This window comes from Pipra filicauda, unplaced genomic scaffold, assembly GCF_003945595.2.
Source record: "Pipra filicauda isolate LSUMZ 115617 unplaced genomic scaffold, ASM394559v2 scaffold167_size3244652_pilon, whole genome shotgun sequence".
Classification (NCBI taxonomy): domain Eukaryota; kingdom Metazoa; phylum Chordata; class Aves; order Passeriformes; family Pipridae; genus Pipra; species Pipra filicauda.
In genome coordinates, this window is record NW_024104184.1 from 1,383,882 (window position 1) to 1,409,935 (window position 26,054).

A 26,054-nucleotide genomic window follows, 5' to 3' on the forward strand; every position below is an offset into this window, starting at 1 on the left:
CACATTTATTGGTCATGTACTGGGGGTAAAAAAAATCCCAACGTCTACACACTTATCCAAGATAGCTGCTTTTTACTTGGGTCCAAATACAGAGAGAGAAGTATTGGGAAGTTTTCAGGTTCCAAAATAGCTGCAGGAAACCTGTCACACTGTCAGCCTTTTACAGATATGTTTCTGGCCCTCAGCTTTACTATCTGCCATAGGAGACCTGGTACTTTCTTTTTTTCACTTGTGTAGAGTATTTATGGTTCTATGACAATGACAGCTTCAGGACAAGGAACCCAGAATTTGGCATACATGGAATCAAGCAACAAGAAAAATCATGACCTTATTATAAAACCAAAGTAATTTTTAAATATCAGAGATGCAAGATTTTTTTCTCTGACCAGGTGGCATTGCTCCCAATGTCTGCTAAACACCTTTGTAATAGCAAAAGAATGCTCATTAACAAAACAATTGACCAATTTGCCAAAGGAAGTTTCATTACTCTTATCTCTTGTCTGTAGTTAGCCCATCAGTCTCCAGAGAGACATTTTCTGCCAGGAGAGCTGTATTATCCATCAAATCAACAGTATCCAAACACTAAGTAATATCTCAGATGCTGTCAAGTAAACACAAGATACTTCCATTAGTACTGCTGCAGTTTGTTAACTTGCTTAACGATTGAATTCCATTGGACTTCTCAATCTTAACCCCACAGAGAAAAGCACAGCTGAGAAACCAACCTTGTGACTTCTCCAGCACCTTCACCTGCACAAACTAGTCAGCTGTCTCATTACAGAAAGGGTAACAAGAGTACTCCTCCCCAAATGCAAGCATTCAATCCAAAACAGTGCCAGTTCCTTACCATGTGTAGCTTTCCAGCTGTACATTAGTTACAGAAGTGTGTAACTAATTAGTTACAGAACTGTGTAAATTAATCCCATAAATCCCTGCCAAGTGACAGTACTGAAGCTATAAAACAGCCACAGATCTGCAAAAGAGCAACTTATGAGTCTTCACCCCAGCCCTTAAAGTCTTGAATAGTAAGCAGGAAATACCCTGAAACTGTTCCTGCTTTTGTTAACTGAGCTAACAGCATAGTCTCTCCTTCCACCCAGATTAGTAAGGGTAGAGGAGGAAATGCCAACTCCCACTGTATTGGCTGTCGCGTGAGCTCCATCTTGTGCTTGAATTTGGAACAGGTCCTCAACACGGAGCTGAGCGGCAAGTACAGAACCGTGGAAGAACTCATTGCCAAGAAGACTGAGGAGTCGGCCGATGCCAGGAGGAAAGCCGGCATGTTGCAAGATGAAGCTAAAGCCTTGCTGGCTCAAGCAAACAGCAAACTCCAGCTGCTCAAAGGTAAGGCTGTTCTGAGGAGGTAAGTTGGCACCTAAGCACATGAAGAAATTTCACACTGTTATTGTATTCATCAGAAGAGAGGGGGGGAAAGGAACTTAATTGTTACTGAGGCTTGATCTCCTTTCCTTATTTTTATGGGCACAATACAGTTTTTTGAATCAGAGACTTCTATAAAAGAAGCTGAAACTTATAGGTGAGACAAACTTATGGTATGGCACCCATCACTGCTCCCAGAAACCACTACAGGGAAGGAAGGTAACTACTGTGCTTAGGTGATGACTAACCTGTTCAAGCAAGACCCCCATCTTCAAGCAGTACTGCCCTCCCACCACCCTGGAAAGCTGTAAAAACAAAAGCTAATCAGGACACAAGTTCCTGTTTACAGATTAATTTAACATTTACTGTTGACAGTTAAGGTTGAGTGAAACAGGAGGAGGCCATCTGCCCTGGGATGCTACCAGGGAGGGGAACTAGGTTTTCCTTCTAGTTTTGCCAGGCCAGGAACTCATTCTTCCCCTCTTAGCTATTCCTGCACAGTTTCAGTGACTTGCTGAATAGTCTTAATCACCAGAAGCCAAAACATACCACTGTTCTGTAAAAGCCACCATAGAGCAAAGAATGACAATTATTTTCACCATGAATCAAGGTATACTTTTGAATTTCCACCTCTGGAAAATAACTTCCTTGTTGCTTTACATCCCAATGTTAAGGAAACAAAAAGGTGCCATTCCAGCCTTTGCCTTCCCCCTCCCCCCCAATCAGATTATCTTGCAGAATAAAAATAAATATGAATAGTACTTCAGCCTTCAGCCATAACTAGAGCAATTTAAATGTCACTGCATTAAAACACCCCAAATTAAGCTGGTTTTTCCTTTCCTTTGCTTACAGATCTGGAAAATACATATGAAAACAATCAAAAAGTTCTGGAAGACAAAGCAAAGCAGCTGGTGGAGCTGGAAGAGACAGTTCGCTCCCTCTTACAGACAATCAGCCAAAAAGTTGCTGTTTACAGCACTTGCTTATAAATGGGAGTGGGAAATGCTTGTGTTCAGGATGGGTTTTACAAGTATTATACTAGTTCTTTTTGACATTACACTCAGACCTGATAAGGTGAATAGGTTTTATATTGACTTTAAAGTCACAGAACCAAAGACAAATAACTTTTTGATGTTGAAAATAAACAGTACTTTTGTATCTCTCTATGTACCTAGTATGACTCATTAAGTTCCTTCCTATTTTCAGTCGCTGCAATGGTACATCAGTTAAATCTTTAGCAAGTCTTGTTTTTAAACTGCTTAGAGATCTAATAAAATAGTGGCTTGAACTATGTAATTCTAAATAAGGGCTCCTATTACTGTGAAATATAGGATGGTGACTTAGACCAAATTACCAGTATATGAAGAAATACCATCCATGTGTGGTTAGCTAGTTACAGCACAGTACTCCGAAAGGATTATTTACCCTCTGCATGATATCCGTTTAGGCTTGACACTAGTTTCATGTCACTGATTAAGGAACACTTGATATGCGAAGTGGAAACTGAAGAGGTCAGTACTGAAGGGGTGAATGCACCAAATTTATGTGACAAACCAAGCCTGGAATATTAATCCTGTCTGGAAAGGAACTACAAAAGTTCACAGGGCACTTAGTGTGAACCAGTTAAGAAGCTGTATGCAGACAGATCTCTAAGAACAGCCTGTACTTAACACAAGTAGTAAGACTTTTAAGAAGTGCAAGAGTAGCATCCGGTTCACCATACTTAAAGTGATCTGTACAACAATGCACCTTCAGACAAACACACAGGATGGCACAAACTGATTTACAACATCCATCAGCTACACAAAGCACCAAAAAGTGCAATGTGCACATCCTGACTGCTAACTCTGACCCGAGGATTGTATCTTTGTACATACTTTGACTGGCACTTTACCTAACCTTCGCTAAACAGCACTGAAAGCCAGGACAACTATGGAAAGATACATCACTTACTAAGCAAACTGATGTTTAAATAAATTATTATCCCTAAGCTTCATCGGTTACAAATGCTACAACAAAAAAATCCGTTATAGGAATTGATTACCATACCAGCATCATACAGTTCACTGCCAGTACACTTAGCAGCTGTTGAAAAGTTTGCCAACTTTGCAACACTCAGGTTCTAACAGCCATCAGACCACTGACAGGTGGCTCAGTAGACCCTCTTACTTTTACAAACACTCTTTGTACACAACTAGAATGGGAATGACAGTGAGAGAAGTAACTAACAAATTTTAAGGCCTTGAATTTTATTTTTAAGTGTCTGGAAAAATATAGTCTTCAGTATAGTCTTAGCAGTATTCTTGATTAAAAGTTTCCATGACTTTCCAGACTTCATTTAACATGAACAAAATGAGATACAAGGATTTGTAACTGGTGAACCTCAGGTATGAACTGCAGTAAGACTGCTACAAGTATTCAGGGAGGTGGAGGGAGTGGCCACAAAGCTCTTTCTGAAAGAGCAGGGCTTGTAGAAGAAGTTGCAAAGCACACGATTAACACTTAACATCTACCTGTAGCAGGTAGAAGTGATTCTGAAATGCCAAGATCTTTTGGAAGAATCAAGCTTTTCTTCCCTCACTGTTGTCTCACCTTTGCTTTCCCTTCAGCAGCTTCCTACTGCCACCTGAAAACAGATCCACATTAACTCACTAACCCAGCATATCCATGAATCAGCTGGTGATCAGCTTAGTGAGCTGTCACGGTTTAACCCCATCTACATTTTAAAAAATTACCACAATAAAGAAGAGTATCACTGGTGTTTTGTTGATGAACTGGTATCTTAACAAAATGGTAATGCTGGCACACATTTCCATCACTCCAGATAATGGATCAATACTTGAATAAGAAGCTATAAAGAAGGTAGAAAGATGTAACTATCTTGTCTACATAAAACCAAGTAGCTGTTGCACCATTTTCTGAAGGTACACTTCTCATTCCACTGGCATAATTAAACAGGACATGCACAATACCAGCAGATATTAAGGTTTTCTTCAAGGCAGAAGAGCCTAACAAAAAAAAGAAGCGGCACCCTGGAAAACTTTAAAATGAGCTACTGGAATTGAGCATGTTCCCTATATAGATTAAGGATCTTCCAAAATGCCATTTGTTTGTGAGTTTCTTCACATTTAACAACCTAGACACTAATAGGATACAATCAGTAAACAAAACCAAAGAAGACCCTCCAGCCATGTCAAATATTTATTAAGCTCTCTTGCTACAGAAGAGACAGAAAGAGAGAACGAAATAGAAAACAGAAGAGAAGAATGTATGTCCTAATTGTGTGGAGAGCTGACACTGCAGCCCTTACGTGTGGAAGGTGCAGAATACCCTCGTGTCACAGCACTTCAGAGGAAGCGCTGCTGCACTACCCAGTGTTAGCATTTCAAGTTTAAGAGAGTTGGACAGTGGATGCTTTAAGAACAAAAAAGACTAGGTTGCAGTATGATGAATTTGTCTTCAATCCTTCATTTCTCAATCAGCACTCGATTTTTCCCCTTTGAGTTTTCAATATGAAAACATGACGTCTGGAGAATCACACACAAAAGTAATTTTCTCTTTAAAAAGTCAATATAATTTTAATTGACCTATATGAGCCCCTCTTCTCCCAACATCCTAACACTACTAGGTCAAAACAAGTTTTGGTACTCATATATAGGAAGTAGGTTAAATACTAAAGTTAATCCTTTCAGAAGGAACCACATTTTTGTGCGGAAATGACAGTGGCATTTTAAGTGCCAGTGGCATTACAAGTGCCAGCATTCAACTGGTTTATTGTATCACTACTTCAAATAAGAAAACATAAGGTATGCTGGACAGTTACCCAGAGTTCTGACCAGCACACCTGATAATCCCATGCAGCAGCAAAATATTTGGTTTGAAAAAGTGAGTTCTGTCAGGCTGCTTTTCTGCAACATTCATTATGTAAATAAACATGTAATTTTAAGTATTTACTTTACAGAGACTGGATAATTCCACTTGTTCCAAACTCTACTTGTTTAAATATTTGATGTTTAAAATTAAGAGATTCACTTATTTCGGTCCTAAAATCCTCAGACTCAACCTTCCATAAGGGCCCACAGTCCGTTTTCAGAGATGTATTATACACGTACAAAGATCTGCTCTTCCATTTTAGAAGTTGATAGCTTTGCCAAAGGACGCTGCCAGGTTTGCTTCCCTGAAGGCTTCTGACACTGTCTGTAGAGAGCAAACACAAAAAATTACAAGTCATTAATCATCATGGCCAGGCTTCGCAAACGAAGATTTGAGACAAGTCATTAATAGGTAGTATATGTAATAACAGCATGTCTGTGTACTGGTGTTCAACAGTCACTTCAGGAAAGACTTACTGGATGGGCATGGCAAACTCTGGCTACATCTTCACATGATGCTCCATATTCCATAGCAAGGGCAGCTTCATTGACCATTTCACCAGCACCCTGTAATTTAATAGTACTTGCGATTAGCACAAATCCTTATGCAGTTGTCCAGGTTCTCCTGAATCAGTAATAGCTTGTAAATAAGCATTTTTTGCTAAAAAAGAAAAGTTGTGTATTTTAACTAGCACTTCAGCTGTGCTCTAATGTAAGTTGTAAGTACTTATTTGGTGACTATACTCAAACCTAGTTTAAAACTAAATATAATTCTTAATGAGGGTATTTTTTCTGTCATTGCTGAGAGTTGTACAAAAGCTGGGCATTTTTCCACTATAGTTAATATACACATTCTCAAAACTACAGTGTACCTCATTGCTGAAGTGTACCCAAAACTTCAGTGTCCCCCTGGAAACTGAAACAGATAACTAGGTAAGCAAGAGCATGTTACTACATCTGCACCCCCCCTTTGTATTTGTTGTATGTATGCGTATTTACTTCGGTAAAATTTCTTTGAGGAGTCAAAAACAGTGAAGTCTCCTGTTACATTTTTAGCACTTAGATCCACAATCATAAGATTTTTTCCCCCAGCCCTTTCCCAATGAAGAAAATGATATTTATTGGTGTGAGTCAGGCTTAAGTTGTGTTTCCTTTTAAGTCGTGTTGATTTCTAAATTACTGGAACTGCAAGAGAAAATAACTGGCATAATGTTTTATTGAGACCAGCTTTAGTGTTTCTCTTAAATAAGAGAGCTGTACACAAAGATGTACGAAAGTGTTTCTGCATAGCTCTTTCAAAAAAAAAAAATATTTAAAGCTAAGAAATGAAATGGAGAAAGATTAGGGTCTAACTAGGGAAGAGGAGGGAAATACTTTTCCCAAACAGGGAATATCCCAAAGGTTTTTTTATGCAAAGTTCCATGAGTTACGACTCCAGAGCTGGTGACTGCAAGATAAGGATACCAGCTTTGCTGATGTCTGAAGTCAGAGAGAGGGGAAAAAAGAAAACACCAACAAGAAAGCCACAGTCTTTTCAGCTCCCTCAACTTCCAAAACTTAAGTAATTTCTGATGTTCTCTCAAGTGTTTGGCAGTATTCATTAAAAAAACTCAGACAAAACAAAACAAAGCAAAACCAAAAAAAAACCCAAACAAACAACAACCCCCAAACCAAACCAACCAACCAACCAACAAGACAACCCACCACCACCAAAAAAAAAAAACCAACACACCAAAAAAACCCATTCCACAAAACTCAGAGAAACAAACACTGCTTCTCCTAACTCAACCACTAGTCTTAAAACTGTGCAACACTAAATAAAAAGACACTTACAAGACCAAGACAGCACAATGTACAATACTTACTGAGCCTAAAATGTGAGCACCCAACATCCTGTCTGTTGATTTTTGACTAAGTATCTTCACCATGCCATCTGTGTCAGCATTTGTCTTTGCTCTACTGTTTGCAGCAAATGGAAATTTCCCAATTTTGTATTCTACACCCTACAAAACAGATGTTCTTGAGTTAATGACCAACAAGAACAATGTAACCAGACAGAAAATTTGCTAAGTACATGAACAGAAGTAATACAGAAATGAAACACAGGAGACACACAGAGCAATGTATAAGAACCACCACCAAAAGTGGCATAAGGGGTTAATAAAGATTAATTTGCAAATAAACAATATTAATGTCACAGAATGGAAGTTACTAAAACTGTGATTCTTGGGAGAGTGGTATGCAGAAAGGAATCATACCCTAAGCAATAAATTCAGATGCAGAAATTCTGGATAAAGTAGTTAGAAAAACTACTATACAGTGAAACCACACCCAAGGTGGAAAAACAGTTTTTGTCTGAAAAAACAAAAGGTACCTCTTCTTTCAGCTGTTCTTCTGATTTGCCAACCCAGGCCACTTCAGGGTGAGTGTATATCACAGAGGGAACACAGTTGTAGTCAATGTGAACCGCTCCCCCAGCCATGCCTTCTACACAAAGAATGCCTTCATCCTCAGCTTTGTGGGCCAGCATAGGTCCAGCAACTACATCACCAATAGCATAGATGCTATCAGACCAATGAAACAGAATAAGACACTGTTTAAAAACATCCTAGCACACCTAGGCTACCTTATATAAGTCTGTTTGAAACAAGTTACTGAAAACTCTAATCAAAATAGATTAAAATACTACATTTTTGCAGTTTTCACAGAAGGAACACACTTCAAGAGGTACTTAGTGACATGAAATACACAGTGATTTCTAAGTTACAAAACTTCAAAGGCTGAATAAAATTTTTTAGTTCCTGAAATAAAACATATATCTTGAGTTTTCCCCTCAGAAAATAAATATATATTCTGCCATTAAAAATATAAAGTGCTTTAGTAGGTTAAACTTTAAATATAAGTGTTCTGCTTAAAAAAAAGAGTAAGAAAAAAATTAGTCTTACTTACTTTGGAATTTTGGTTTGGAATCTGTTATTGACTGGGATTCTCCCCCTCTTATCAAGTTCAATTCCAAGATCCTCAAGACCCAGATTTTTTGTAAAAGGACGCCTACCGATGCAAACTAGGAGCACATCACAAGTTATTACTTCTGCCTTGCCACCAGCAGCAGCTTCAACACTATAGAAAAATAAGGAGAAAACCACTAAGCTGTAAACTTGCAGCATTGCCTCTCTCTGACTAGTAACTGCTATGACTCAGGTGGTGACCTGCTGGCTGGATGTGACACCCAAAGCATTTGCATTCAGCCTGCCCCGTGCTTCCTCCCGGCAAGACTTTAGGAGTAGAAGAGGGAGGAAGGAACAACACCTCTTACTACATTTCTTAACAACTGTTAGAGAAATTTAGGGTATATTTTCACTAGCAAGTAGCATGACCCATACAGCAAAACAATTGGTGCTGAGTACTTGGCATCCAAAGTACTTTTGAGGTGGGGTAGGGCCATGTATTCTGAGCTTTAGGCCTGAGTACCAAACACTTATCAGCAGCTGCCCTGCATCACATGCATCCCCTCAAGTGCATCTTGTGTTTAACTACATTCAGAACAAGTTCAGTTCACGTGCTCTCGGAGTGCAAGAAGCAAAGCGTGGTAAGTGAAGATAAGTAGGAAGTGTGTTTCAAAACCATAGTCCTGAAACAAAATAAAACTCTAGATGTAGAAACAGACTATGTGAGAAATCCAACCAGCATCAGCATGGCATGTAAAGAAGCCCAAACTCTGGACCTTGACAGTGGAGGACAGATCTCCCTAGCTATGGTGATACAGCAAATACAAGTCACCATCTAAAGACTTCAGTGAAGAAACAATTAAGTTTACTTTCATTAAGTAACATTAAGCATTTTGTTAAACCAAAATTTCTGCATAGAGAATATGTTAACACAAACTTTTACAAAGCAAATAGGCTTTATGTGTTTCTGTACTAACTATTCATCTATAAAACTTCAAAGGGCTTGAGTGGGATCATTAAAATAACACTCTTTGGGTAGTTTCATTTATTTCTGCTCAAGAGCAATAAAATCTCTGCCACACTTACTTTGACACAAGAGGAGGTATAGACAAAATGACCCTTCCAGTAAGCAGCCAAGATTTAATGGCTTGAAAATGACTGTATGAACAATCATATTTATGCTAATTATACCAGAAGCAAATATCTTTCATGAAAAGAACAATTTAGAGTTCTATTTTTGTTAGTGATCTCATTATAACAACACTGGTTTTATCCCACCACACCCGCAACTCAAGTCAATGGACCCTCTCCTGTATAAGCAACCTAGGACTCAATAAATCCAAAATTATGAGCTCTGTAAACTACAATAGAGGATAAAAATTATATGTTACTAAAGAATTAAGTTTCATTCTAAATGCATTTTTTTCCTGTTTAAAAAATAATATCAGACTGCATTTTTAAGCAGGTTTGATGTATTGGGAGGAAAGATATATATGGCATTCCCCCAGTTTTATGTTAAACACTTACGCTACATCGATTTTTCCATCTGGTCTCTTGGTAGCACCAGTAACTTTGGTATTCAGTTTAAACTTAAATCCCTGCTTTTGAAGAATACGTTGGAAATTTTTAGAGATCTCCATGTCAATTCCCATTCCACCAACGTGGCCCATGAACTCAACTGCCGTGACATCTGCACCAAGGCGCTGCCAAACTGACCCCTGTAGTCACAACAACACAGGTAAAGAGAGTTCTTAAAAAGCAAACTTCAGACACTTTTACTCTAATACTTACCACAGACTGTAAACTTTTTTAAAGTAGGACAACACATAACAGCACTGATCAGTTTCTACAAATGTTACAGTGTAAAATGAAGAAAGTCCAACTGTCCCCAACCTTTCCATCAAAAAAAGTATTTGCATACCCCAAACTGCGATGATTGAATTTAGTGAATTAGGCTTTTAAAGAAATAGCTAACAAAATAACTAAGTATAAAACTCATGTATGTTTTACATTATAGGTATAAAAGAAATTCAAAATCAAAGATTTTGAAAGCAAAACTCAAAGGCAATTACTAGTGGTGTAACAGCACTAGAAATTAATCAAAACAAAGCACATTAGGGAAGTTTTATGCAATAAAATGGAACCACTGCTGCTTCTGTATGTATTTAGCCATATAAGCATAACCACAATCATCAGCCTCTCCAACAAAACCCACATAAACCCTACTTATCTGCAGTCACCTATACCCATCCAGTAAAGAATTTCACTTTGCTTTCTCCTTCCCTGCTTAATGGTCAGCAGGCTAAGCAGATGTGCAAAGTTTCAAGCAGTTGCAAGACTAGCAAATATAAATTCTTTTTGAACTCTGTATGTATGAGGCAAAAGGACTCAGACCAAGATGAACTACAAAGTCTCCACTCCTTTGATTGTACATATTCTATCAAACAATCATATCATATTAAAAATTTCTTGGGATTAACTCCTAAACACAACAATTCATCGTGAGTTAAAGTGAACTTCCCTTAAAATAGAGTTGTCTCATCTATACATAGAGCAGGTATAAACCTCAGCAAAAGTTAAACACCATCTCCCCACACCCTCGCCCTTCCAAAAAAGAAAAATAAAACATGTGAGGCCCTATATGTTCCCCTCTCATCTCTCTGTTTATCTAAGCAGCTGTAGAAGTACTGATCCCACAAACACATCCCAGCTTTTCTGGTAAAAAAAGGAGCTAGCAGGCTCTGAAGTCTGAGCAGATTCATTACAACCCCCTCCACTGTTAAATCACAGCAACATTGTCAAATACAACAAAAAGTAACGCCCTGTTCCTTTATAAGTTTAAGACCAAGTAGTTTAAATACACTCTCACCAGTTCCACACCAATGACTCCTGCACCAATGACAACCATCTTTTCAGGAACTTTTTTCAGTGACAGCGCACCAGTGGATGACACGATATTATCTTCATCAATCTAATGACAAAGACATGCACGAATGGAGGTTTTACAATCTCTTTTACACATTATATAGGAAACACACAGAAGGTGAGGTGCAGTTAGATGCAAAAAATTGTACACATTAAATTATGTGGCTATAAGACACTGGAAAAAAGTACATTTAACATTTCAAATACGTACAGTAATTCCTGGGAAGGGAGCAACTTCTGAGCCTGTGGCTATAAGTATGTTCTTTGTATTGATAACCTGTGTGCTGCCATCTTCTTTAGTTGCAGTGACTTGGTTTTTGCCAGTTATTTTTCCAAACCCAGATACATGTACAACCTTCAGCAATCAGAACACAGTAAAGTCAGATTCAAATTCCTTATGTAAGTTTGGCTACATTTCATTCAAACCTCACTAATGTTTAGAGGGGCTGCTAACACACACCTTTACATCACTATCTGGTACAAATCACAAAGTAATCATATACTATTCTTCTAAGTAGATTAAGAATGAAGGAACTGATCATTTCAAAGTTTTCTAGAAGAGAAGCATTCAAATTCTGCCCTTGTTGAGTCAGCCACTCAAATAAATTTATGTGGCAATATGGAAGTGTAAAAAGCAAGAAATTCAGATCAGAAAAATGGATATACCTTAGTTTACAATCCAAACTAACCTTGTTTTGCTTAAATAAATGAGCAATTCCACCTGTTAATGCCTTCACTGCACTACTCTTCTGTTCCATCATCTTCTCTAGATTCAAACGGATTCCTGAAACTAAGGTTGAAAAAAAAAAAAAAAAGAAAACTTACATCAAGCATTGCTGTGTTTTAATCTTAAAGGACCTAAGCTCAACACAATTAACAGCTCTGATATGTTGAATGGCCCTACTAAATGCTAAAGGTTACACTGAACAACACCTATGTTAAAAATCAGTGTTACACTTTGCAAATATAACTTATCTATTTAGGGTTTGAGGAGCAAACACATGCCCCTAAGCCTCCAAATGACAGATAAAGGATATTATTTATAAAGTCTAAAAAGTTTTCTGATCAGAAAACCACAGCAGTCGGATTTGAAAGATTAAATTTGCTTGTTGATGGAAACCATTTATATTAACAGTCACCGACAGTTGTTCTTCACACTCACTTTCAATTCCTCTATTAGCGAAATCTTTTCCATGGGCCAAGTGATACAGATGTGAGTTGTTCAGCAAGGCCTAAAAAAGACACATAAAAATGTGAACTGGGACATACATTCACAAGAATGAGTTATTTATTATATTATCAGAAAACAAAAATCTGATATTATGTGCAAAACATCTCGCTATTAAGAAAAAGCCTGATGTAGGTATTAAAAAAGGTATACTTCAAACACCAAACCTGTACACAGTAACTCTTCCTGAGTGTTTTATAAAGTTACATAGCTAACACAGAAATAGAAAATGGTTAAATCCACACCTATCCTTTCTGCACATTTCAACCAGAGAAACTGATAATTACTCCATAGGGATTAAAAAAGTAGAGCAAAAGAAAGATGATTCTGACTGCCAAAGAGAAGATACAGAAAACCTGGATGAGGAAAATCTACACTGAAATGCCTGTTAAGATTTTTGCCTGTGTAGACACATGTGAGTTCAATTTTCAGTTGTTGTGCTTAAGTTACTAAAATTGCATAGCTAGTTGAGCTGAAGCTGGATTGCTAGGAGCTAGCTCAGGTACATGGGTTTCCAGATTTCACAGATAAAATTAGCACAGTTTTTATAAGGATGGCTATAAATCAGCAGCTCGAAATGCAGAACCTTAATTATTGTATTTTGATTAGAAATAACAATATAGTTAGGGGAGGATCTTACTAAGCAAACTGATTCTTTCACTATAGCCACCTCTAAGATGAAACTATCAGTATCTTCACAAGAAGGTCAACAGTGCAAGTCTGCACAGACTGAAATCTAAAGCAGGTACAGTAAAGGATTAAAAGGACATTTTGAGACACTTGGCCTATATAGATATGCTTGAGTGGAACTAATACTATCAAAAAAAGATCATTCCATTTTTATGACTAAGTCTTATCAACTGTCTTAAAAATTAATGTCTCCATTTCACATAACTGTCACCACCCCAAACCTGTAACATCTACATTACTTATAGATACAGCCATCGCTTAAGACCTCAGCAATTAGAAAGAAAAAATCCATGCCCAATGTATTATTTTGGGTGGCTTTCCAGAAAGAAATATTTGAATAATCTGCTACTGCCTAAGTGTATGCAGCCTACATATCCATTTCTTAAGAAGTTTATTGCCATTGAAACAAATTCTGGATAGCATTCAAGTTTAACCATGGGTTCAGTAATATTTTTGTAAGAACTTCAACAGATGAAAAACAAAAAGGGACTCAAGAAGTCAAACAGATCCTGGCAGAGTTCCAAACTTTCAAGGTAACATTGTGTAGACTGAAATTTTTGAATGGTGCCTCTGTATACCACGCTATTATGAGCTTCATTAGAACTATTATTAAAATCTTTAGAAAAATTAATATATAATTTAAAAGAACTTGGTATTTATATTGTATTTTCTCTTCCCATGCTAATAGAACCTCTTGAGCAAACAGATTAGAAATAGCAACACAGTTAGGAGAGACCTTGTTAAGAATATTATGGTTTTCACTACAGCCATTACAAACCTGACATTACCAGTGTCTTCCTTCACCTGCTGGGTGCAATTGAGGCAGACTCCTTTCACCAGCAACAGCACTATTCTTACAAGGGCCTAGGTCTGAAATTACTTAAAACTGCATTGACAATGTCAAATATTAGGTTCTTCTGAACTACTTCTTCCTTCTCCTTCCTTTCAGAGTGCATGCCTTGGACTCACCCTTTCCCCACCTGCACTACTCGACACAAGCACCACTAGCCCCACCCTCCAGGCCATCTCTGGGGCTGGTGACAATACTGATATAGTTTAGATGAATATTTCAAGAGCTAATCAACTAGGCTCTTGCTACAGCCAATGGAGAGAGACAGGTCTCTTCCAAGCTTGGTGCAGTCAAAGAAACCAAAAAAATCTCTAATTTAGATTTACTTTCTCTTCATCTAGTGACACAGTTCAGCATTCCTTTAACATAAGAACATCATCTTAGACAAAGCTACAGGTTTATTTTTAAGAAACTGATAGGAGGAGTTCATGGTATAAGAGGTACAACCATCTGAAACAGTTCAGGTAGACAAGAGATAACAGTCTGAAACAATAGTCATTACTGGTTACAACAGAGACTCAATACCTCAGAGTGAGGAGATACATCTGTATGTACCTCTGATTTTCATACATGTCCTTTCTCCCACCTGGGAAGGACCACAATGCAAAATTTGCAAATAAAACATTTCTACTGAGTAATAGAAATAGTAAATAAAATTTTAACCCTTTTTGTTCCTTATGTTTATTTGTATCCTCAGCTCATTTACTTTACAATTTTGATTTTTAAATAACGTATGTCTGTCTTTAGAAACTCCTTAATCTTCTTCCAAGTGATGCATATAATGTCTGCTGGTTTTAATGCAGTTATGACAAACTATGTACACTTACCTTGGATGGAATACATCCAACATTCAAACAGGTTCCACCTAATGTTGCATTTTTTTCTACACACACGGTCTGAGGAAAAAGAACAGGAGAAAAAAAGAACTTTTAGCAATACTGTGCTACCATTTCCTTATAGGATATATCACAATTTAGAATTAATGTCAGAGATCAGGCAATTATCTAGTAATCCTACCTCTGCAAATGTCTCATTAATTTAATTGCTAAATTTATTTTGCAGCTCAGATTTTCCTTCCCTCATTTTTTTCCTAACTTAAAACCCATGAAATAGTTCTTTGTCACAAAATTCTCCACCAGAAGACAGCCACGTTCCCCACTGCACCATTCATCCTTTTATACAAGTTTAAGTGCTATCCTACTTCAAAAATCTACAAAGTTGCCTCAAATAAATACAACACAGTTCTATGAAAAACATTCTCCTTACAAGTACAGAAAAAAACCTGCAAAAAGCAAAAAATATAAATCTTGCAAAAGATGCATAAAAACAAGCAAACAACAGATAAGTGAACCAGCACAGAGTAAAATCTCATGAAGTAATAATTTCTTTGAAGAAAACTAAACAGAACAGAACCCCCAAGCCACAAACATTTCCCCCTCTGAACACACTACCCTGTAAGACCCATTCCTATAAAGTTATGCCACTAGCTATAAAGAAAGAAAAAAATAAAAATCAAGTAAAGTAAAACCCAACAAAAATAAGGTCAATACCAAGAGTTATGGAAAACATTCCATCTCCTTCTCATCAACTTACCAACATCAAAGTGTGCAAAGGACAAAAACAACTGCCAAAACTTCATATAAAAACAGCAAGAGGGAGAGAATATCGTAAAATATTTTTACAGAAGCAAAAGAATTGGCATCTCCTTCTTTGCAAGGTGCATACATACTCAAAACAATCATTCCTTGGTTTATACTCTAAGGGCTCCAGTCTGCTGAAAAGCAATTACCCAGGTGAAACCCTTTCATAATTTCTTTAAACTGCTGCTTTTGTGCTAGGGTAGGGGTGATGCTAACAGCAAGAGCAGAATTCAAATTACAAGAAGACGGTGAGATGCTGATCCTCTACCTACCCTTCCTCTTGTTTCAAGCACACAAATATATAAAACACAATCCAAGAGCTTTACAAGCTGCACTGTGGATCAAACAGCACCAGACTGCTCCTGCCTTTACTCAACAAGGATGTTCTGCCTCATCCGCTTTAAATCAACTTCCCTGACAGGGCCAGGCAAAGCTGTTGGAAAGCCAATGCCCAGAGAACACTGTTGGCAATAACACGGGATGCTGTGTTGGTGACACAAGGACTTAATGCTTGTGCTAGCAGACATAGCACTGAAATTGGAAGTTAAAAGTTCAGGAGTTCAGTAGAGCAGACTCAGTTTCTTCCATGGATGATGTAACTCTAGAATCTATTTTTCTGCCAGTCTCAGAAAAACATCTTACATTCCTCAAGGATGCCAAAAATATCGTCCATGTTTATTCAGTGCTACAGGTGACACGCATAAATACGTCCAAGGATTTTGCCCTTTCTGACTATCTGTAAAGCAGTGTGACATGATTATTTTTTGCTATGATGAAAAACAGAATCCAGGGTACTTTTTAACCTCCTTGTGTGGTATCCTATTGTTAATCAGAGATTTGAAGGACTCAAGGACAGCCTTGTTCCAAGAAAAGCTGGCATATAGGCAGCCACAAAAATATCTTTAGAATAATCAAACATGAATTTATGTGGCTGAAGGCCTTAATCTTAATTAAAACCCATAGCATGGAGCACCTTTTTTCTCAACTATTAATAGCTCAGTAATAACATACACCTCAAAGCAAAAGTATTTATTATGACAAAAAAAAATTCACTGACATGAATAAAGACGAGTCAGTTATCTGCACTAGGTCACAGACAGATGTAAAACTTAATGGAAACTCATATATTTATATTTTGATACATTATACATTAGAAGGCTTAAAGATACCCAAAGATACACAGTTGTGAGACTATTGACCACTGAGGGACAACACTCAGAATTACAGACCAGTTCAGTTTGAAGGTACCTCCTCTGGTGGCCTTCTAGTCAAACCTTCAGCTCCAAACACAGTCAACACCAAAGACATCAAGGGAGATGATTCTCCCCCTCTGCTCTCATGAGACCCCACTTGAAGTGTTGTGTCCAGCTCTGGGGCCCATACAAGGCAGATGTGAACCTGTTGGAGTGAGTCCAGGGGAGGCCATTAAGTTGATCACAGGGCTGGAACACCTCTCCTATGAAGACAGGCTGAGAGAGATGGGGTTTTTCAGCCTGGAGAAGGCTCCAGAGAGACCTTAAATCAGCCTTCCAGTACCTAAAGGGGGCTAACAAGAAGGCTGGAGAGGGACTTTTCACAAGGGCATGAAGGGACAGAAATGGCCTTAAGCTGAAGGCGGATAGACTGAGATTAGCTATCAGGAAGATATTCTTAACTGTGAGGGTGGTGAGGCACTGGAACGGGTTGCCCAGAGAAGCTGTGGTTGCCTCATCCATGGAAGTGTTCAAGGTTGGGCTGGATGGGGCCCTGAGTAACGTGGTCTAGTGGAAGGTGTCCCTGCCCATGGGAGGGGGGTTGGAATTAGATGATCTTTAAGGTCTCTTCCGTCCCAAACCACTCTGTGATTCTATGACATATCAGGTGGCTCAGGGCCTTGTACAGCCAAGTTCTGAAAATACTGAAAGATGAAGACTACATGCTGTCTGGGGCCCTGTTCCAGGAATGGAGCTCCATTCATCAACAGCAGTTCCTGTCCTTACCAGCTGGTCAAACCAGCTCATTTTGATCATGAAGTCTATTCTTCATAATTCAGAAACATTGTGACATATCAGCCAGCAGAAACATGTTCAAGACTGCTAGCACTGCCTTCTCAGGTTTCCAAATAATTAAAAGAATAATGCAGTGCTAAGAGAGTCGGTTGGTCTCATGTTAAGGAATGAAGACAAAAACATATCCTGCTGAAGTAACACTCTGGATTTTTCTAAAGTTTAAAAATACGTAGAATGCGTTATGCACATATAACTCTCAATAACAATGACACATCATTAGTACACAGACACAAGCTGCCTCTTCCAAAAGGCACTCAAAGACAACAAGCAGAGATGAACACAAATAAATGTAAATAAGATACTGCAGTATTTCTACATACATATTTTTGCCTCTAAAATTCTCACATGGAAATGGAATTCCTCTACCCACATTCAAAAAGCCTATCAGTTGAATGTGGCTTTTCCCCCTTTTGAGCTCACTCAGTCTGTTCTTCAGGAGTTTTCCAGTGGCTTTTTTGTCAGTCATTGTCTTGTCTTTTTTTTTACTTTGTTGAGAGAAAAATTCCTTCCTATCATTGCTTTCCCAACTTCTCTTTCACAGGGCTATAAGCCCACCTCAATTATCACTTCCAATCAAAAGCAAGCTGTCCTGAGCAGCTCTGTCAGTAGCAGGGCTATAGACAGTCATCCCATCACATCTCCATTTCAAATTCTGTACAATCTGGGTAAGCAAGGTAACAAAAGATTAACGAAAGATGTCAACAGCATCTGGTGGCCCAAGATGCAACAGAAGAATTTCAGTATCATGCAAACACCCTTTACCTGGGTGACTATGCTATGAGTGAGGTCTCATCTTACCTTAAACCCAAGCTGAGCTGCTTTGATAGCAGCAACATACCCTCCAGGACCAGAGCCGATAACCGTGACATCGGCATCAACTGAAACAGAGAACATTTGAGTTACTTTTGTTTCAGCAATTAAAATTTTACTGCAGGAACACCACTTTTTAATTTCTGAAATAACTCACGTTTGAAATTTGGTTTTAAAAAGCAAAATATTAAAAAATTATGCAAGTTCATAAACTTGGTTTAGATAAGGAAGTTACATTTCGTACCTGAAAGTAACTTTCTGGACAAAGGGGAAGGTTGTGTGGAGGTATTGATTCCACAGTAAAAACAACCAGTCTTAAATTTCACATGGAAAATAATGTAAAATGACACGAAGACACTGAATTCCTCATTCCTTTTGCTACAAATCCTTTAAGAACTTAACCCAAGATGTGTCAATAGCTTATTATACATTTTTCCAGCATAGCTTCTACTGATGTTTAGAGCAAAAGATAAATGATTACTGAACACCACAAAAGCAGTTTATAAAGGGGAATATACGGCTGCAATAGGTATCTATGCAACTTCTATTGATTATAAAGCAGCAGAAGCTATGAACTTTGTACCTAGTTCATATCTTGTAACCACACTCTCCTCTGGAATATTAATTATATACGATACAAACAGTGATGATAAAGCTCAACTTCTATTTACAGGTTTAGCTTGACATTAAATAATGTAAATAAACCACTATTTTCATCCAAATCTCCACACTGACATCAATTCCACTGTCACCTGGAAGACTGATTTCTGAGTCTGAAGTAATGCTTTGTTTTTTGTAGGGAGTTTGGGTTGGTTTTGTAAAAAAAAAGTTTTGACAATTAATTACCTTGATCAGCATAGGATCTTTGTGACACTGCACAAATTCCCTGGAGACCATGATGAACCCGATCAAAACGGCTTCTCTAGAAAGGGAAACAAACTTAGTTTTAAAAGCTGATGTTTACCTTTGAGGAAAAATAAGCTCTCAGCTACACACAAGCGAACACAATTCCTGTCACCAGTTAACCAAAACAGGAACAGCACGAATAAAGAGACGCAGCAGGCACCGACTGGAACAAGAGGTAAAAGTTGCTCTGCCACCTCAGCCTGTCACCACACCTCCTCTCAGGTCATGCTCGCCTAAGGCTGCCTCGATCCAAACAAACTTTCAACCCTTCGCACAGGGCTCTCAAACCACTTAACGACATAAGTTAGACATCTACAGGAGTTTGAGTCTCGTTGTTCCGTAACCATCCCTTCAGCCACTTCCTACGAACATCCCAGAGGAGGTTCCGGTGGGCAAGGTTTTTTATCCTTTACAAGAAGGTAATAGGACAGCACAGAACAGCTGGTACAAGCATCTCAAGGGCGGATCACTCCGTAACTGGAGCAGAGGATGTCCCTGGAAGCATTTGCGAAGCCCCCGGTCCCGCAGCCCAAGGGCGGGGATCACCCCCTCTGACAGCGGCGCTTTCCGCAGCCGCCGCGGCCTCTGCGGGCCGGGCACCGGCAAACACACGGCAGCAGAGAGGCTGCTCCCTGGGCCCAGGGACCGTGAGGATCCCGTGGCCGCCGCGTCCCCTCTGTCCGGCCGAGCTGCGACGGGAGCGACAACAGAGCAGGGAGGAGAGCGCGGACAAGGCCCGCACCCGCTGCGGCTCCGCCCGCCCGCCCTCCCGGCCGCTCCCGGCGGGGTGCGGGGGTCGAGCAAACCTCAGGCCAGAGCTGCCCGGCACGACCCCGTCCCCTGCCTCTCCCCGGCCGCCCCGCCGCCGCCGTACCCGAGCGAGCGCGCAGGAGACGCGGCCCCAGCGCTGCATGTCTGCGGTACCGCCGCGGCCCTCAAGGACTCCGCGGACGCGCGCAGGCGCAGGCGCAGTGGCGGGCGGGAGGGGGCGGGGCCAGGCGGAGCGCGGAGCCGTCAGGTGTGGGCGGGTCGTCCTGTTCCAACCTCTGCGAGCCAGGGGCACTTGGAGAGGGGACACAGGGGCGCGTCCCGGGGGCGTTGGAGTGTTTCCAGAGAGGGGCGATCCACGACCATCCTCTTCCAGTGCTCTGCCACCCTCGACATAAAAAAGGTCTCCATGCCGAGGTGAAACTTCTTGGGTTTCAGTTTATGGCCGTTGCTCCTCGTTCTGTCTCTGGGCACCACTGAAAAGAGCCTGGCACCACCTTTTTGGCACCCACCTTTGAGATATTTATAGACTCATAGAATATGCAGCGTTGGAAAGAACCCATTAGGATCCTTGAGTACAATTCCTGGCCCTGCACAGGACACTCCAAGAATCACCAAGTGCCTGAAAACATTGTCCAAATGCTTCTTGAAGTCAGACAGGCTTGGTGCTGTGACCACTTCCCTGGGGAGCCTGTTCCAGTGCCCAAATACCTTCAGAGAGAAAAACTTTTTCCTGATGTCCAACCTAAACCTCCCCTGACTCATTTTGCTGTTGTGTCCTCAAATTCTGTCTCTGGTCACAAGGGTGAAGCGATCGGCACCTGCCCCTCCGCTTCCCCTTGTGAGGAAGTTGTAGTTGCTATAAGGCCTCCCCTCAGTCTCTTCCAAGCTAAACAAACCGCAGCCGCTCCTCATAAGACTTTGCCTTTGGGCCCTTCACCACCGTTTTGGCTCTCCTTTGGACATTCTATAGTAGCTTAATGTCTTTTTTATATTGTGGTGACCAAAACTCAAGATGAGGCCACACCGCTGCAGAGCAGAACGGGACAATCACCTCCTTTGACGGCTGGCAATGCTGCACCTGATGCCCTCCAAGACATGGTTGGCCCTCCTGGCTGCCAGGGCACTGCTGGCTCATATTCAACTTGCCATTTATATGTATTGATGAGATCCCCTCTCAGTCTTCTCCACACTAAACAAGCCTAGCCTAGATGTTCCAGTACCCTAATCTTTGGCTCTCCACTGGACCCTCTTCAGTAGCTCCATGTCTTTCTTGTGTTGAGGAGCCCAAAACTGGACACAGTTCTCCAGATGTGGCCTCACTCTGGACAAGTGGAGTGGGAGCATAACCTTCTTCAACCTGCTTCCCAGTGCACCTCAGAATACTATTGGCCTTCCTGGCTGCAAGGGCACACTGCCAGCTCTTAGTCAACTTGTCATCCACCAAGGTCCTTCTCAGCAGAGTTACTCTCTAGCAGGTCAACCCTCAACCTGTGCTGGTACTTGGGAACTCATGGCCCCACCTGGCACCAAAGGGAACATTGGGATGAGCAAAGCAGCCCCCAGACCCACATTGACTGCATTAGAACAACACCTGGGCACAGACAGAGAAAGGGAAACTACATGTTTCAGAAGGAAACCTCTCCCATCTGATTTACAGTGAAATCTGCATAAATTCAACTTTTAAAATATTCAAAAATATAAAATCTAAGATATTTTGGAAAGACTTTCAAGTGACTTGGAATAATTGCTCTCATTTAATCAGGAAAAAAATGAACTAGAATAATGAGACATTTTTATAATTTTTCCAGATATTTTATATATTTTTCCAGAATATATATTTTCTTCTAGAATAATAGATTGCACACTCTGCAATCCTTTGTTAGTTGCACTTCAGCACATTCGTATTTGAAAACTTAAATCCTTTGTTGCTTGTGGGAAGAAAGCAATGGTCCAAGACCATTTTCCTTCTATACCGAATTCCACATAGTTTAGAATATGGAAAATATTCTGTTCAATTTATGCTAAAAACTCCTAAACGTGGCTTTAGGTAAGTAATATGCAACATAGATCATAACATTGATTCCCTATCTTGCCTGAAATTGAAAATATTTTTTGTGGAAAAAAGTTCTCAAGTTTTCTAGATATACTTTCTAATTTCTTTCATAAAATCAGTGTTTCCATCAGGTGGCAGTGTTCTGCTATTTCCCACACAGCCAGGGAAAAATGAAAGGCCATTTTCAATGGCTGGAATCCCTCTTCTGTCTTTCTACATAAGGATTTCTCTGATTGCCCCTCCAGGAACACTGGAGACTGTATGTGCCCAATATTTTTACATTTAACCCCCTAATTCTTAAGCTGCCTGATGAGAAAGCATCCCGGAGTCCTCAATGCTTCCAAGGATCAAGTCCCCATCGTTTCCTCCCATCCTCACTAACCAAACAGAATAAAACCCAAAAATGCTCCAGCTTTAGCATGCTAAAAGTACTAAGCCAACATGTTTTGATTCTCCCAGTCCTGATACACATTGGGGTACTGGAGCTCTCCCCTCTGCACTGGCAGTGCATGAGTATTTTTAAGGAAATTACTTTTTTTTTCAGATATAAATCTGAATGCCATGAGCAGGTTGTTATTTCTAGCAGTGAACAAGACCATGTTCTGCAACAAGAAATGACTGAAGCCTCTGAAGGCCATGCTTCGGACATGTCATGTCTGACTAAGAGAGCAATGTCTGGGTAGCCAGTGCAAGAACAGGACAGGGCAGAGAGCACAGCTGCCCATCCCAATCTCCCTCCAAAAATAAAGCTGAAGCCCCAGCAGAGATGCTGGAAAGCCCCATGGGGCAATCTCTGCAGAGATGCAGCAGCTCTTTGCACTCCCTGTGTGCTGGTGGAGGGCTCAGCTGTGGGTTTGTGCAGCACAATTTAGAGAAAATGCTGCTGATTACCATGGCCACTGAAGGGAAGACTGTGTGATGATAGGTACAGCACCCAGGAGTAGCAAGAGGGTATAGGAAATATGGGGTAATGCAGGAGGAATCAAAGTGTGTCTCCGTGGAAGGCAAAGGGGCACAGAGGGAACACAGGGCTAGACCTCTCCATCCCATTCACCTCTGCCCTGACAGTCACCTGAACAGCCTTGCCCATTATATGCCTGTGCTTTGGGGTCATGGTGGCTGGGACCAATGTTCTGAACCTTCCAGGAAACTCTGCTAAAGTTCAGAGACTGTAAAATACTTTTTCGAGGTTTTACGTCTCTGAGTAATAAAGATCATAAAGACCAGTGATTTGACTGTAGGACTGTGGGACTTGTAAACCATGAACACCTGAGTACTTTTTGTTCTCTTGCTCCTGGCACGACTATCTCACCTTTCTTTGGTTGCGGCACTCCTTTCATGAACACTGTGGTTACGGTACCTGGGTGCACTGCAACTTTTTATTGCATCCATGAGTACTCATGAAATGTCCCCTTGCCGCTGCAGGATTCAGGATCCCAGCTGTGTGAGGAGGAGTCTTGCCAGCAGGAGGAAGGAGATGATCCTTTCTCTCTGCTCAGCACTGGGGAGACACAGCTGAGGTGCTGGGTCCAGTTCTGAGCTCTCCAGTACAGGAGAGACACAGACATGCTGAAGAGAGCCTAGCAAAGAGCCACAGACATGGGCTGGAGCATCTCTCCTCTGAAGAAAGGCTGAGTGAGCTGGGACTGTTCAACCTGGAGAAGAGAAGCTCAGGGGAATCTCATCAGTGTATACAGATACCTGAAGGAGGGTGCAGGGAGGGTGGAGCCAGGCTCTTCTCAGTGGTGCCCAGTGAGAGGACCAGAGACAATGGGCAGAGAGTGAAACACAAGAGGTTCCCTCCAAATATCAGGAAACATTTTACTGTGAGTGTGACTGAGCACTGGCACGGGTTGCCCTGAGAGGTTGTGGGATCTCCCTCCTTGGAGATACTCAAAAGCCATCCAGAAACAGTGCTGGCACACTGGCTCTAGGCATCCCTGCTCGAGCAGAGGGTTGGATCAGATACCTCCAGAGGTCCCTTCTAAGCTCAACCATTCTGTGATTCTGTTTAGGGAAAGAAACTGCCTCATGAAGTCTCCTGGTTATCTGCTCTGAGAACAAGAGTCAGCTCTGACTTGGAGCCAGAGGAAGGCTGCCAGCACAGGCTGAAGTCAGCAGAGGGCAACATGGCTGCATAGACTAACAGAGCTGCAAGGATGTGTTAGAGAGAGAAGCAGAGCATTCTATTTCTTTGGAATACTGAATATTTTCTTGCATTACAAATTGGATTTTTACGTATATATCTATTCACACGTGTTTATTTGTACATATCAATATTATCAATCTAGATATACTATTACACTGGATCTGACTTGAGAAAACAAAATTAAAATATCTACCACACTCCATCCAAGGATTGGATGGTGGCCATGAGTGTTTTGTACCTTACAAAGCTGTAATTAACAAAACACATTTGCAGATGGGGCACCATGGCAGGACAAAGCATATCCAGAGACAGGGGTGGCATTTTGTTTTGCATCCTTACATACCCTGCCAAAGCAGGATACTGTATTGCTTTCCAGACTCAGCTTACTGCTCTGCTTAGAAAAGCTTCCTATCACTCTGGTGGTAAAGCAAGAAGAGAAGTGCAGAGAAAGCTACTGCAAGTCCCTCACCTCTGTTTGAGGTTCTGCACCAATATGTGAGCGGTCTGAAATAAATAGGAAGGATGATGGAAAGAAACTGGGCCAGATGCAAAATAGCAGCATATCTCATATTCATTGAAAAGGCAGGACAAAGCGTATCAGGAGACTTGGTATGTACTTTGTTCAATAGATATTTTAGAAAGATCTGTGGCTCCCAAATGCTAGCAGGAGAGTTAAGTGCTCAGGACATTCCTCTGCTAGTTGGAGCTCTGAAGGAGCACACGTAGGCAAGTAGGGGTTGGGGAGGTTGAAGCATTTTTGAGCCAAAGGGAAGATAAAAAGGAGTCTCAGACCCAATAAAGGGTGCCAGAGCCAGTGGTAGTGGCAGGATCCATTTGGATTGTCTCTTATCACACGGTGACTGCAGAAAAGGGCACTGGTCCAAGCTGAAACATTGCATACCTAAGACCTTGACACATACCATGATTAAACACCCAGCACCCTGCCCCTGGCAGTAGCTTGTGAGTGAGGTAGAATCCAGCTGCCTCACCTGAGGGAGTGACACTTCTTTGCATTTAAATGTTAGGCACCTAGAGAAGCCATCCTCCTAAAGCAGGTATCTAAATTCCCTGGGTGGTAAGCTGTCTTTGAAAATAAGCACCCAGAAGATCCTATCTGCCTAGCCTGCCTGTCCTATACTCACGCACCAAGGCCAAGACAATCTTCCTTGGGGCCTTCAAGGATTCCTGCGTCTCCTTTTATTTTACAGGGAAAGTGAGCAATCAACACAGGACTCATCTCATCCCATTGCAGCTGTCCGGGTCAGACATCTGGTTTAACAGGTCTAATAGAAAGCCAGTCTTCTGGGCTCCTGTGGGAGATGCAGAAAGTCTGGCAAGGGTTATTGATTGAGAGGGTTATTCATCCTGTCCCAAGGTGGGTGTCAAGGATTTTCCTCCAATTTAGCGGTCTCTGCCATATGCTGAGCAGAGAGGGGCCTTGGTGATCTACGTTAAACATCAAACTTTGATACAGTCAAAGCTGATGAGAAAAAAGGTCATCCCATTTATGAAGGAAGGCCTCCATAGGCCTGAGGAACTTTGGGTGCTGGTTGGGCATTTCGGGCTGTTCAACTGGGTCCTGCCCTCGGCATTCCTGGGATACGACTGCACTGCTGCCCCTCAAGGGAGGCAGGGATGAATCTCCCTTTAGTCGTTAGTTTGCTTAATTTATCAAGTCTGCACTGCAGAAAGACACTGGGAGCTCTAGGTCTGATGTCCTTCCCTTCAACTTCCTTCCATCTGACTTCCTTCTGGGTATCATTTATTTTGCAATAGCAGTGAGT

General features: G+C 40.8%; 2 protein-coding genes and 1 long non-coding RNA gene across 3 annotated transcripts in view; 2 read left to right on the forward strand and 1 right to left on the reverse strand.

Moving 5' to 3' along the window:
• LAMB1 (laminin subunit beta 1) overlaps window positions 1–2,676 on the forward strand; it is a 43,176-nt gene extending 40,500 nt beyond the window's left edge. Inside the window, exons 32-33 of the mRNA XM_027731971.2 lie at window positions 1,185–1,344; window positions 2,233–2,676. Coding sequence (XP_027587772.2) covers window positions 1,185–1,344; window positions 2,233–2,369 — 297 coding nt within the window. The 3' untranslated portion in view covers window positions 2,370–2,676. The remainder of the gene's footprint in view (window positions 1–1,184; window positions 1,345–2,232) is intronic.
• DLD (dihydrolipoamide dehydrogenase) lies at window positions 56–20,273 on the reverse strand. Its single transcript, XM_027731997.2, has 14 exons — window positions 20,172–20,273; window positions 19,238–19,313; window positions 18,380–18,459; window positions 14,721–14,789; window positions 12,288–12,357; window positions 11,815–11,915; window positions 11,337–11,480; window positions 11,070–11,171; window positions 9,728–9,918; window positions 8,202–8,372; window positions 7,627–7,816; window positions 7,118–7,255; window positions 5,730–5,819; window positions 56–5,577 (listed from the first exon to the last, which is right to left on the reverse strand). Exons 1-14 carry the CDS (start codon window positions 20,208–20,210, stop codon window positions 5,512–5,514), a joined length of 1,527 nt encoding a protein of 508 aa, XP_027587798.1. The 5' UTR covers window positions 20,211–20,273; the 3' UTR covers window positions 56–5,511.
• An 85-nt stretch (window positions 20,274–20,358) lies between these two features.
• LOC113993651 lies at window positions 20,359–24,480 on the forward strand. The gene is made up of 2 exons (XR_005562860.1): window positions 20,359–20,482; window positions 24,137–24,480. It is a non-coding gene; the product is annotated as an uncharacterized LOC113993651 (long non-coding RNA).
• The last annotated feature ends 1,574 nt before the right edge of the window (window positions 24,481–26,054 follow it).